The sequence below is a fragment of the Eumetopias jubatus genome, unplaced genomic scaffold (assembly GCF_037043125.1).
Source record: "Eumetopias jubatus isolate StellerSeaLion01/CBP00866 unplaced genomic scaffold, mEumJub1_p1.0 scaffold_12, whole genome shotgun sequence".
Lineage (NCBI taxonomy): Eukaryota > Metazoa > Chordata > Mammalia > Carnivora > Otariidae > Eumetopias > Eumetopias jubatus.
Genome location: NW_028274818.1, coordinates 2,947,015 through 2,961,336, shown reverse-complemented (window position 1 = coordinate 2,961,336; position 14,322 = coordinate 2,947,015). Strand labels below are relative to the sequence as shown.

The following is a 14,322-nucleotide window of genomic DNA, read 5'->3' as shown; positions in this document are numbered from 1 at the left end:
CTCCTTCTCAATCCTGGACACTATGGGGGGGAGGGAGGCAGATAAGCATATGAAGGGAACAGAAGAGGATCAATGGTACCAGTTAACAGGTGCTTACAGTTGTACACAGGGAAGAGCAACCAAACCCACCAGAATCCTATTTTCTAGAAAAATTACTTTTGGAAAATCATCCAAGAGCACCCAAGTTAGATCTAGGTAAGATGGGTGCACATTAAAGCCTTGTCCCCCAATGAGTGACTGCTATGAATCTCTTGGAAAAAGACCTATCCATCATTATGGTGGTGGACCCCTGTAGACTTGGTATCCTGTTAGAGCTTCAGATCTTCCTTTGATCATGCAAACCCCACATGGACAGATTACTTATTTTCTGCCAGTTTTTCCTCCTGGAGACCCCATGACCTTTATCCCCCAGCCCATACAAGGCAATGTGGACATAATGGGCAAGACATGGTGTTTCTGATGGTTCTAAAGACTCAGTGGTGTTCTCTGGCTACCAATAGTCATTCACTCATTCACAGAGTCAACAATCATTTATTGTGGGCCAAGCTCTGGGACTATGAAGGGGGACAACTCAGGTAGTTTCCTACTCTCATAGAGAACACTAATAATTGGCATACTCATTACTGGTAAAGGGGTTTCACCTTGGCCCTAAGACAGCAGAATAGGTAGCTCAGCCTTCAACAGAGTTCCCCAGAGAGCGTCTTCTGTGCTCGGATGTATGTCATGGATCGCCACCCTCCAGACAATGATCCACTCCCACACAGCTTGGGCTTCCCCACCTTCCACACTCCATCCCATCTCCCTCATCTGGATAAGCCTCTTACCGACAGCCTCTTCTCAGTCCCCTAAACGCCCACCTTCTGAAACTCCCACCTTTGTTCCCTCCCAGTCCCCTGACCTGGGCCTTTTTATTGCCCAGAACTGCTTCTCCTCTAAGACCTTAATCACCCCTCTCCAAATCTCCTGTACCTACCCATCCAATGAACTCACTGATGCTTGCCATCTTTGACCTTCCTCAGTGACATCCCCTTTCTCACAGGTCATTTCTGTTTTCACTTTTCCTTAGCCAATTTCCTGGGCTCCTCTATGTCTTGCAGGCCCCTTAGTTTGCTCTCTTGGCCTGAACCCCAGCTTGATCACCTCTCCGCATGCTTTCCTTACGAGCCTCCAAGTCTGGATCTGTGAGGCCCACATCTCTTCCTGACCTTCTGACTGCAACTGGAGAGGGTGTCATGGCCAGGCACATGGTGTCCCTCACACAGGTGGGTTTCCAGCCCCCCCCCCAAGTACAGTCATACTGCTCACCCTTACCTAGGTCACTTTCCTCTCCATGATGGTTCCACCTTTCACCACCCTTCAGAGACCCCTGTCCAATCCAGCCTCCCTGGCTCCCCAGAAGCAAGGTATCCCCCGTGACACCCCCCAGACACTGTGCCTACGACATACAGTCCCCTACTTTCCACCTGCAGTTGCTGACATTTACCTGTCTTTTCACCCTCTGGCACATTTTGCCCTCCCAGAAATCTGAGAATTACCTGAAACCACTAAGTACCCTCATGTTCACACCCAAAGAGCAAAGTCTTCTTATGGATTCTACCATTAACTAGGTCTGGCAGCCCTCCCCTCCCTCAATATCCCTCACCTGCTCCCCTGGACCGGTGTCTCTTTGCGAGCCTCCCTGGGGCCAGACTTCCCAGCTCCCCTCCATGCTGGAGTCAGAATTCGAGCTCCACATGGGTCACATCCCACCGAGGCTCCCTGTGCCTTTGGGATAATGCCCTCTCCTTTCCTCTCTTCATGTTCCTGACTCTGCTGATAAAATATTGTATTGGTGAGAAAGCTTTCATCTTTATTTTTTCTTCCTTTTCTTTCATCCAGTTTCCACATGAGGGGGAGACATAGATCTGAACACGGAGGCCTGAGCTCCCTGCTGTCTGGTGGGCCATGGGCCACAGAAAGTCCTTTCTCCTCCAAGTGCAAACTCAGTAAGGCAAGTCTGCTTCCTGTAGCTGAAGGTAAATGTACAGGATCTGGGATCTCAGTTGCAATCTAATCAAGATTCATCGACAGGAAAACTGATTTTTGAGCCTTTTCTGCATTCTGAGTCTGTTACAGCATCATTTCAGAATTTGGAGAGTGAGGGTGTGAGGAATTAGAATTTACAAACCCATTTTTAATAGACCCTCCACTATGTGTACATTTATTTATTTATTTATTTATGTTCAGTTAGCCACTGTATAGTACATCATTAGTTTTTGATGTACTGTTCAATGATTCATTACTTGAATATAACACCCAGTGCTCATCACAGCATGGGCCCTCCTTAATACCCATCACCCTGTTACCCCATCCCCTCCTTCCCTCTGAAACCCTCAGTTTGTTTCCCAGGGTCTATGGTCTTTCATGGTTCATCCCCCTCTCTGATTTCTCCCTCTTCAGATTTCCCTCCCTTCCCCCATGGTCTTCTGTGCTATTGCTTATGTTCCAGATATGAATGAAACCATATGATAATTGCCTTTCTCTGCTTGACTTACTTCACTTAGGATAATCCCCTCCAGTTCCATCCATGTCGATGCAAATGGTGGGTATTCATCCTTTCTGAGGGCTAAATAATATTCCATTTCATATATGTATCACATCTTCTTTATCCATTCATCTGTTGAAATGCATCTCAGCTCCTTCCACAGTTTGGTTATTGTGGACATTGTTGTTATGAACATTGGGGTGCACATGCCCCTTCTCTTCACTACATCTGTATCTTTGGGGTAAATACATTGCCTGACTTCAAGCTATATCACAAAGCTGTGATCACCAAGACAGCATGGTATTGGCACAAAAACAGACACATAGACCAATGGAACAGAATAGAGACCCCAGAAATAGACCCTCAACTCTATGGTCAACTAATCTTAGACAAATGAGGAAAAAATACCCAATGGAAAAAAGACAGTCTCTCCAGTAAGTGGTGCTGGGAAAATTGGACAGCCACATGCAGAGAATGAAACTCGACCATTCTCTGACACCACACACAAAGATAAACTCTAAATGGATGAAAGACCTCAATGTGAGACAAGAATCCATCAAAATCCTACAGGAGAACATAGTAACCTCTTAGACCTCAGCCACAGCAACTTCTTTCAAGACACGTCTCCAAAGGCAAGGGAAACAAAAGCGAAAATGAACTTTTGGGACTTCATCAAGATAAAAAGCTTCTGCACAGCAAGGGAAACAGTCAACAAAACTAAGATGCAACCCACGGAATAGGAGAAGATATTTGCAAATGACATTACAGATAAAGCGCTGATACCAAAGATCTATAAAGAACTTCTCATACTCAACACTCAAAAGACAAATAATCAAGTCAAAAAATGGGCAGAAGGCATGAACAAACACTTCTCCAAAGAAGACATATAAATGGCCAATAGACACATGAAAAAATACTCAACATCACTAGCCATCAGGGAAATACACATCAAAACTGCAATGAGATACCACATTACACCAGTTAGAATGGCAAAAATTAACAAGTCAGGGAGCAACAAATGTTGGCGAAGATGTGGAGAAAGGTGAACCCTCTTACATAGTTGGTGGGAATGCAAGCGGGTACAGCCACTCTGGAAAAGAGTATGGAGGTTCCTCAAGATGTTAAAAATAGAGCTACCCTATGACCCAGCAATTGCATTACTAGGTATGTGTACCTTTAGACACCAGTATCCTTGACACCTGACCACCAAGCAGGGCAAGACCCAGCCCTTCCAGTCCAACCTTCATCTGTGACACTGTTTTATTCATCTGTACACTCAGAGCAAAGCCTTTCCTGCTCCGATTCTCCAGGCCACTCACCCTTCACCTCCAGCTCAAGTGTCATCACTTCTGTAAATTCCCTGATTAGCCCCAAGTAGAAGTGACCATTTCCTCCACTGTGTTCCCAAAGTGTCGTATACTTTCCTCTCTCACAGCTGCCTCCACGCGTTGTCACAGCCACCGGACCATATCGCACGGAGCGCCAAACCCCTCCATTCATTAGTGTGTTCCCTGAACCCATCATATTCCCCTGGCACTCAGGCTGCTCAGAACTCTTCCCTAAAACAATAATAAGTAGGTGAAGAAGTACAGGACTAAACAGGGAGATCTGAAATGAACCTATCTTTGTGCCGAGTGACCTGAATATTACAGAGAAGTGAAAATGTGTAGTCGTGGAGGGAAAGCCACCTTGTGGGGAGCAGTAGGAGCATTGTTAGCGGATATAGTTGAATGCTCCCATAGTCTAGTGTTGAATAGCTCTTGACGCACAGTGGTGCTTAATAGCAAGGCAAGGGGCTGGGAAGACTGGGGGTCTTGCTGCTCAACCACTGTCCATCAGATTCTGGTCTAAACGATGACTTGATTTCATTACCACAGGGAACTCTTTCCACTCAGCTTCCAAAGATGGGCATAAGCCAGGACAAGGACAGGAGAGGGGCAGATCCATGGGTTAAGCCCTCTGCTTTGTGCTGGAAAAGCTGGTTTGAAGGAAAAGCCAGCCCTAGATGCAGAGATTGACACCTTGACTCTGAATTATGGTGCCTCAAAAGGCAACTCCAGATGTATTCTATAGTCTCTGGCTCCTCTATTCTCGAGGTGGATGGAGCTGGGACACAGAACCAGGTCAGGACAGCTTGGGTTTTTTTGTAGTTTCCTTTCTTTTTCTGTGTTCTTCTGCCAGTTCTGGCCACCTCCCTTCCTCTGGAGATATGCCGAGCTCAGCAAGCCCAGCTCCATCAGCTCTGCCCCCTGTGCCCATTGGCTTCTGGTCATCTGATAAGGCTTAATGCTTCTGCTGCAGACAGGACCTGCCTCACTCTGTCCTGCTGGCACACTTGGCAGCCAGGCTGACTGCTGCTGCTCCAGGGCCTCCTCCCAGCCTCAGATTTCAGCTCAGCACCTCCAGCAGCCTGGCTCATGGCTCTGCTATTCTCCTTGATCCTCGGTGAGTATCTCTGCCCCTGCTGACTGAGGCTTCAGCGTCTCCCCAGAACTTTGATCAGGGAGAGTGCTCTCTCCTCCCTGCCAGTGAAGATCCTGCTGTTTTTTAAGGAGCAGCTTCACCTGCTCTCCTGCCTTCTCTGTGTCTAAACTCAAGCCACTGAATCCATACCCAATTTATAATCTATTTGATCACCAGAGTTTTTTTCTGTTTCCCTTTATTTGCACTGACAAATTTATAATAGTGTATCCCATTTCCCTCTTTATGTAAATTTCCCTAAATGTATTCTTTATAAAAAGACAAATGAACCGTGAGTAACAGCAGGTAGAGCAAGAAAAGGAAGAGAACCGGAAGACAGACAGCTTTCACAGGTCATACACTCCAGTTTCCTCTCAAAGGTGTTCCATATAATGTTTCCCTAGGGTCCCCGTTTCTTATCATCCAGAATAATTTACTGTAAATGGGGATTTTGGAGTCAAAGCGACCTGAGTTTCAATCCTTGTTCTTAGATTTCTTACCTGTCTGAATTGTTAAATTACCCTCTCTCTCTGGAATCCCACTTTCATCTGTGAAATGAAGGTAATAGTATGTTCTTTGGAGGTTTGTTAGGAGACTTTTCATGAGATAATGAACTTGGGGCACCTAACAAGGCCTACTAGGTCTCTTCCCTAATCAGTCACAACCATTTTATTGTGTCGAGGATCCCATGCATCACCAAAGCTCACACTGGCACTTAGTGTGCTCTCTGTAGGGTGCTGGCTGAATTCCTAAACACTAGTACATTTCCTGTATCACCTGCCAGCAAGTCCAGCCCCATCAGGAGTGTCCTATCACCTCTTCTCTGCCTTCCTTCAGCCCCACCTCCTTCATGAAGCCTCTCTGGTTTGACTACCCACAGTCACCTACCCTGCTCCAGAACTTTCAAGTCCCTCTTGGGCTCTATGGTGTTCATCCCTGCATGCCAGGCTCGACACACTCAGTTTGCATTCTGTATATACAGGCTTTGTGCTCTTTACTAGATGTGTGGGGTGTTGTGTGTAATATTACTTCGAGGTTTAGACAGTTACAGACAAGGTCTCACTGAGTCTGAGATTGGCTATATCCTGGAGAATAAGGGCATTGCATTATTTAGAAATTATTTGGAAATGAAAAGAAGAAAATATTTCAGAATAAGCCACTAAAATTCTTGGATCTGCCTGAAAGACTCTAGACCACAGACATTAGCTCCTTCAGAAATATTGCATAAGATGTGGGGGTGGGGCATGACTGTTCTGCAGTTCAGAATGCCTAGGGCCTTGGGGACCACTGATGGGCACAGGGCGGCATTAGAAGGGAGCCTAATGCATAGAGGAACCCGATCACCCAGAGGTCCTATAGGGAGAAACTATGATGTCCTATGACGTGCTGACCCTTAAGCCTGGGGTTTGGAACCAAATGTAAGGCTGCTTTCTGATCTGTTGATCAGGGGTCAGCAAACTACAGCCCACAAGCTAACAGTGGTTTTTACATTTTTAAACAATGGGGAAAAATCAAAAGAAGAATACTATTTTGTGACACGGAAATCTAAATTTCAGTGTCTATAAAAAAAGTTTATTGTAGCATGGCCATGCTCATTCATACTCATATCCACACGTGGCTGTTCTTATGCTACAGTGACAGAGCTGAGTGGTGGTAACAGAGACCAGAGGCTACAAAGCCCAGATTACTTGTGCTCTGGCCCTTTACAGGAAAAGTGTCCTGGCCGTGGCCTGAGCGCAGTGCCAGTGACACAGACAAATCCTGCCCTTTCCCTTCTCTGTGCTGCCCCCATGGCATTTCTGTCTTCTGCACCAGAGCCCTTCCCAGCGGCCTTCGGCATGCCTTGCTGTGGAGCCGAGAGGCTGCACACCACCCGTCCACTTCAGGCAGTAATCAGTCGATATATTTGGCTAGAATAGAAAGTGAATCTATCCATGCCGGCGGCAGAGCAACATCTCGTGTACAGGGAACATGTTGGGCTGTGGTAGAATTGGTCTTTGTGGTTCCCAGTCACTGTCCATGTGTCCTTCCGGTCTGGTCATTGCAGGACAAGGTTTCCTTGGGCCTGACCCAGCACTCTAGCTGCCCCACAAAGTCTGGCAAAGATTTTCTAGAGAGTTGTGTTGTTTGAACAAAGCCTTGGGATTGACAATATGATCTCACTCGCTTCCTTCTTCTCTCCTCAGCCATTTGCACCGGACCTGGTCTCTTAGGTAAGATTTTTGGGGTCCTGAGAGGGAGGCCTCCAAGCCCTTGACTTCATGCTTCCTTGGGGCATGGGGAGAGGCTCTAGTTCAATAGAACCTAGGTAAATTTCCTCTCCAGTTTCTCAGTCCAACCACTCTATCCTATGTGGGTGGGTTTCCACCTCCAGAACATGGTAGGGATTTGGGTGGTGTTTCCTGCAAGGAGATTCCCTCCCACTTGGCCTCTGTGGCCTAAAACTCCCGGCCACCTCCAAGTAGCAGATGGCTTTGTTTGGGGACTCAAAATGTATCCCACCCCCTTGTCGGCATATCTGGGAGAGGAACTTCCTTTTGCCCTGCTGGGCTCTACCACTTCCCAGCCCCTGTGCCAACCTGCATGGCTCCTTTGAACTAGAAATGCATTTACTTGTGTGCAGTGTGTGGTTTGACCAGCAGTGGGCAGGCTGGATTTCAGCCTCCCCTGGCCACCTGTATGGACCATGCACAAGCGACACAGAGAATAGGTCTGTCAAGAGGAAGGCTGTGATCTCCAGACTCAAGGGGGTTGGTCGTGGACCCTCAGCTTCTTTTACATTATCCCATGAGTCTTTTTCTCTTGATAGTAGAGGCTTTACCAGAGAAGGACACCCACAGACTCTGCAGTGGCCACGATGGACTCCACACCAGCAGGATGTAATTCAATTCTTTCAGCATTGCCGTTTCAGATTCTCGGTCTAAAAATTAGATTACATGGTCTTTTTCCTGTGGTGTACAGGGGTGTCCTCACTGCTGGTACAGGGACCTTGGCTCTACAGCTTTCCCACAGCCCAGGTCACTGCTTCTCCACCCCCAGTCCTGCTCTCGTGCTGACAGCCAACAAAGTAGGCTGAGGGCACTGTCCGGGAGGCAGCTGCCCTGGTGGCCCCTCTGCCCTTCTCTCTGGCTTTCAAATCTCTTCTCAGCTGCATTTCCTTGACACTTAGGCTGTTTCTTTCTTACATGTTTCTTCTTTCCTGGGAGGGGTTCTAATTCTCCTTTTCATGGAAAATAAAACTTGTTTAAAGCCAGAATTTTACAATTCGAAATCAGATAACATGTGCATGTAGATAGCTAGTGCTTCCTGGAGTACACAATAATGCATGTCTAAATTCAAATCTTGCAATGACCCAACTGCTATTTCTCGGTGACTCTTCTTGAGTTATATTTATACGCTGTAAATGTAGGTGTGCAAAAATGAAAACTTTTCTTAGTTTTTTAAGTTAAATTTTAAAATCTATTTCTAGCCTCCATTCTTCATATTGCTTCCCTCAAAAAACACATGGAACAAAAGGAGGCACAAAAACAAATGAACAAACCAAATGTCAACTTCCAATGCACTCTAAAATCAACCAGCTCAGTGTTTCTCACTCAGCAACTTCTTCTGGGGTTGATTCCAGGTTCTAGGGAGTTTTTGCAGAGCTGAGGCAAGGTAGATGGTGGAAGATCTGGTCCTCCGAAGTCATATTCCATTCATGCATGTGCCTGAGTCACCCACATGTCCCATGTGGTCATAGGTGACACTGCTCGTAATGGGGTAGGCCACAGACCAGCAGTCACGTGTGACCCCTCCATGTGCCCCAGACCTGTCTCGGTCAACTACCCCACTCCATGGAGGCATGGCCCATTCATCTCTTCTCTATCACGCTGTCATTCAAGGGCTGCACACGTAGCTAACTAGCTCTTCACCCTTTGTATCTCACCCTTCCGGGCTGCTGGAGTCTTTGTGGGGTTGCCCCAGACCTCTTAAATAGCATCTCCTGGAGGGCAGCAATGCTCTGAGTTCATAAACCAGTACCTGGAACATAGTGTATGCTCAACAAAAGTGTGCTGCCTGATAGGCTCTTCTTTGCTCTCCCACAGCCATCGCCACTCTATGCCTTGTCTCAGTGGAAGAAGGAGAGAATTTCCATTAGCCTTTTCCACCCTCAGAGTTATTGTGGGAAAGCAGAATCATGTACTGGATTCCTCAGAACATATCTGGAGGCTCTGGGGAGATTGTCTCCTACCCCAAGCCCTAGAACCCTCTAGACTAAGATTCTGACTGGTCAAGGCTCTGACACTTCCTTCACCCACTGCTGTCTGCATTCCTCTGAGCTGGGTTCTTGAGCACAGGAAGATGTCATGGGAAGCAGCAAGGATGGGTAGTGGGGGATCACGGATATTGGGAGAGAGAGTCAGGCTGTTCAGCCCAAGGTATATCTATACAGCCAGCCTCCATCCGGCTGCCACTGGGGGAGGCAGAGTCAAGAAATGACAACACAACAGAGCACATCTCTACACCTGTATTCTGACCTGGGGCTTCCACTGTTTAGCGGTGTGAGCATATATACGTGGGTGTCTTGAAGCGGAGTTTCTTGGCAGGGTAGGTTAAGAGTGGAGCAGAATCAGAACTTAGGGATGGGGTCCTGAAGCTCCTCTCCCTCTACTTCCCTCATAAGCCCTCCATCTCAGCCCCCAATATCCCACACCCTCTGGAAGTGTTGGAAGAGTTCTGAGATGCCTGAGTTCTCTCTCATCCTCCAGATGCCCATCCAAGCTCCCATCCCTTTGGAAGTTCTTCGTCCAGTGTGCGGCTGGTGGGAGGTGACCACCACTGTGAAGGGCGGGTGGAGGTACAGCAGGCCGGCGAGTGGGGCACCGTGTGTGATGACGGCTGGGATAAGAACGATGCAGCTGTGGTGTGCCGGGAGCTGGGCTGTGGAGCCGTCAAGAGGGCAATCAGTGGTACTGTATATGGGCCACTGACACAAGAAAATCAAAAAATCTTCTTCCAAGAACTCAAATGCAATGGCATGGAAGAGAGCCTGTCTCAGTGTGAAAGGGAAGATTTTTTTGACTGCACTCACGAGGAGGATGCAGGAGCTGTATGTGAGTGTAAGTACCGTAGCCCCACACCCTGTGCCACCAGACCCGTGGACCAGAGTCACCTGTCTTAACCCCCACCGTGGACTTCACACATAGTAGCTAGCTCCTCACCCTTCGTATCTCACCCTTCTCAACTGTGGGCCCAGCAGAGGAACATTATCCTCACTTAGTATTATTCCTGCTCTTTGGATGAGGTAAAGCATTTAGCTTAGTTTCAACCTACATGAGAGCCTGCTTCTCTCCTTCATGCATGCACGCGCGCGCACACACACACACACACACACACACACACACACAAGTACGCCCAGATCCATCCACCACTAAGTGTTGGTTGAAGAGTATAACCTGTGTCTGGAGCTTGGGGGAGGTATGGGGAAGAAAAGAGCTGGCAAGGTATGATGTATGTTTCCTGGTTTTCTGCCCCTAAGAAAACCAAGTACAGTGCATGCTCTTCCAGCTCTCAAGTGTTCCACCAATGAGAGTAGACAAGAGATGCTCTTAGGAAACCAACACAACACTTTGCCTTCTGTGCATTAATAATCCCCTCTCTGCATGCACCTCCCGTTGGACTGTGATTTGCCTGAGAGGCTCGTCCATGTCTTCTCTTTGTCACCCTGCAGACTGTTACCAGGGAAACAACTAATAAATCCTTGTGCCTGATGCTGAGATCTCATTCCTACTTCTTAGAGAGATTGAAGGTTGGGAGCACTAATTCATGATACTTGGGTGATAATGCTGATAATGAACCAGGAAGTTTTGGGGCTTGGACACATTGTGTATGTTACTATTGCATTTTATTTTTTAAAAAAATCTATGCAATCCCTCTACTTGCCTCTTATGAGGAACAAGTGAGAATATGAATATGAAAATAATTCAAAAAACTAAAAATGTTATGGAAATAGTTAATTCACTTGGAACTGAAAAATGACATTCATTTCATTGATTCACTCATCCAACCCATATAACAAGCATCTACTGGACAACCCTAAGCACTCTAGACACATTGTACTAAACACCAAGAACAGAGGGATGTGCCCATGGGGCTCTATTCTGGGAAGACCATGTTCTTGCTTGAGCAGACACCTCCTCTTTCCTTTCCCACAGTCCCAGAGAATGTGCGGCTGGTTGATGGCCCTAAGCGCTGCCAGGGCCGAGTAGAGGTGAAGCACCAAGGGCAGTGGGGCACCGTGTGCAAAGCAGGCTGGAGCTTCGCAGCTGCCAAAGTGGTTTGCCGGCAGCTGGAATGTGGACGGGCCATACTGACCCGGAAATGCTGCAACAAAGCCACCCAGGGCCAAGGGCTCATCTGGCTGAGAAAGGCATCATGCTCAGGAAAAGAAATCAACCTTCAGGATTGCCCTTCTGGGGTTTGGGAAAAGAACAACTGCACCCATGATGAGGACGTGTGGGTGGAATGTGAAGGTAAAGCCCATGAGTCCAGAAACTAGATTCATTCACTAATTTGGTTAAACTGGATTCCATTTAACCAATGTCTACAGACAGCTAGTCAGACATCAAGTGACAGTGACAGAGTCAGTTACTCATCAATTCTTGTTATTTATTTATTTATTTATTTATTTATTTATTTATTTATTTATTTATTTTAGAGAGAGAGAGAGGGAAAGCACAGTGGGGGGAAGGGAAGAGAGAATCCCAAGGAGACTCCAGTCCGATCATGGAGCCCAGTGCGGGTCTCTATCTTACGACCCTGAGATCATGACCCCAGACAAAATCAAGAGTTGGGCACTGAACTGACTGAGCTACCCAGGTGCCCCTCTTGTTTTTTTCAAACGCTGACATCAATGCCTCCCTCTGTACAGGAAAATGGTTTCAGTGATAAGTAAGTGCTAGATTATTGTGAACTATTAATATATTGAATTCTACATAATGTAGACAGAGCACGCCACTCCATGTATTGTTGAGCTCTTTAATTAAAAAAAACTATTGGGAAATCACTTATTAATATTAGATTTTTATAAATTAGACAGAGAAGTGGAAAATCCTAGTTAAGGAAGGGACCCGGACCACACAGTCAGGCAGAGAGAAGGGGGTGTAGGCACAGAAGCTCAGTGGATGGTCTCACGTGCTGACGGGATCTGAGTGTAGAGGAACTTCTCTGTCAGTCCGCCTGCCGCCCTCCACCCTCACTCCCTCCTGCACTTGCAGATCCCTTTGAACTGCAGCTGGTAGGAGGAGACAGCCGCTGCGCCGGGAGGCTGGAGGTGTTGCACAAGGGCGAGTGGGGCACTGTCTGTGACGATGGCTGGGGAGAAGAAGCCGACCAGGTGGTATGCAGGCAGCTGGGCTGTGGGGAGTCCCTCTCTCCATCTGCCAAATTCCGGAGAAGATTTGGCCCTGGGGCTGGCCACATCTGGCTGGATGACGTTGCTTGCTCAGGGGAGGAGAGGTCCCTGGAGCAGTGCGCGCACAGGTTTTGGGGCCAACACAATTGCAAACATGCAGAGGACGTGGCTGTGGTCTGTGCAGGTAAGTCCTGGGGCAGAGTTCGTGGGGACATCACGGGGGGAGGGGACGGACAGGGGTTCCCACCAGCGTGGTCTCCTATTTTACACTTACTTCAGGGGATATGGGTGAGGCATTTGAGCAATAAATAGAAATAATGATGATACTAATAATAAACCCCATACTGTAGACTTACTGATGTGAGAGGAAGAGAGATTTTAAAAATTACTGGATCAACACCTTATATTAAACATAAACAAAGTGAGACTCAGAGAAAATAAACAACTTTCCAAAATCATAAAAATTGCTTTGAAGTGATAGAGCAGAACTAAAGTGACTTGTCCTGACTCTGATCTCCGGGGTCATTCTCCCAGCTGACCCCAATCCTCACAAACTAAGTTTAAACTATGAGAGACAGTCCTACCTCATTCTACCTGATGTCACTGCACGGATTTTAGGTGAACCTGTGGGAATCGTGCTGGGGTAGGGGGGCTCTTGGGATGCCCAGGAAGCAGAGTCAGACAGTGGGGGGACTGTAGGCCTCTTCAGGGAAGGGAAGGAGGAAGCCCTGCCCCAACTTGAGCCAGGAAATGAAAGCTCAGCCCCTGGGGGCTGAAGCCCAGCTTGATAAGCAGGGTGTGAAAGCAGGGCTGCTTGGTTTAACCATGCTGCTGTGGAGCCAGGTGAGGGCTGAGGTTGACTAAGGGCCTGATGACCAGCTAGTACCCAAAAGAGGAGGGATTTAGTCATGGAAGACTACAGGTTGAGCCCTGATCCTGCCATTTTGAGGCTCTGTAATCTTAGTCACTTAACTACTCCGGACCTCATTGTTTTTATCTATAAAATAGAAACGCCCTTGATCCATTGACCTCAAAGTGTTTCATGATCGTGTGAGGGTGAGATGTGTTCATGTACGGGAACGCTGTTTGTGGCAGCTGGCTAAGTAAGCCCCTGGGATGCTGCCCCTGACTCTGATTTGACTCACATCTTCAGGGGATGTGTGTACGATTAGGGTCTGGGAGGGCCTCTCTTTCCTACACTGGGGCCCAAACTTCTTTCTTAGCCTCTTTGAGCTTGAATGAAATAATCCTTTTTGACATGTGCCATCCTTACCGTACATTCTTCTTCTCTTTACAGAAGAGTAGCCTGGCCTACCTGAAGCTCAACCCAACCCCCACAGGCCCCACGTGTCCCCTACTTCTCATGGACCCTGACTGGCCTGGCCTAAGCCCTGGGCTACAGGCTGTACCTGCCTCCCGCTCTGCCCCCAGCAGCCATCTGAACCCTGTGTGCTGCCTTGCTCTATAGCCACACACTCCTGTCATTGCCTGGAGACATGAGCTGTTGAATGCCCTCTGCTGGGAAAGATGAGCCCACAGTCACCCTCTCCTCACTCAGGAGCCCTGGCACCTGTGCCATCTCTTTTCTCCCAGCCTGGGATCCCCAGGCTGGTGCCCTGACCAGTGTGGGCCATGGCTGGGCACCATCTATGTCTGTAGAGAACATAAAAGGAACCAGACCATTACGTGGAACCTGGGGAGGAGTCTTTTAGATCTTTTTCTCATGCTTTAGGTGATCACAACAATTGATAGCACCTCACAGCCCTCCTGCTTCTCGGGGACAGCACATTCTTTCAGGAGCAGGGCAGCGTCCTGTAATTGTAGATGCTTTGATGGTCCTTGGAAGCAATGGTGTGCCCCTCCAATGCCTGCAATAAAAATCCTTTGTTGACCCTCCAACGTGGTTGCCATTTATCAAGAAGAATCTTACAAATGCATTCTAATT

At 47.7% G+C, this 14,322-nt stretch overlaps 1 protein-coding gene across 1 annotated transcript; it reads left to right on the top strand.

Moving 5' to 3' along the window:
- The first annotated feature begins 4,857 nt into the window (after positions 1-4,857).
- On the top strand, positions 4,858-14,210 carry CD5L (CD5 molecule like). The gene is made up of 6 exons (XM_028090221.1): positions 4,858-4,969; positions 7,171-7,197; positions 9,733-10,083; positions 11,179-11,496; positions 12,241-12,561; positions 13,675-14,210. Exons 1-6 carry the CDS (start codon positions 4,942-4,944, stop codon positions 13,680-13,682), a joined length of 1,053 nt encoding a protein of 350 aa, XP_027946022.1. The 5' UTR covers positions 4,858-4,941; the 3' UTR covers positions 13,683-14,210.
- The last annotated feature ends 112 nt before the right edge of the window (positions 14,211-14,322 follow it).

What these genes read in the sequence shown, in the direction of transcription:
- CD5L (XM_028090221.1), top strand. Translation starts at nt 4,942, where the DNA reads ATGGCTCTGCTATTCTCCTTGATCCTCG. An exon ending in CACCGGACCTGGTCTCTTAG is followed by an intron (nt 7,198 to 9,732) that starts GTAAGATTTTTG and finishes CTCATCCTCCAG; the next exon opens with ATGCCCATCCAAGCTCCCAT. An exon ending in TGCAGGAGCTGTATGTGAGT is followed by an intron (nt 10,084 to 11,178) that starts GTAAGTACCGTA and finishes CCTTTCCCACAG; the next exon opens with TCCCAGAGAATGTGCGGCTG.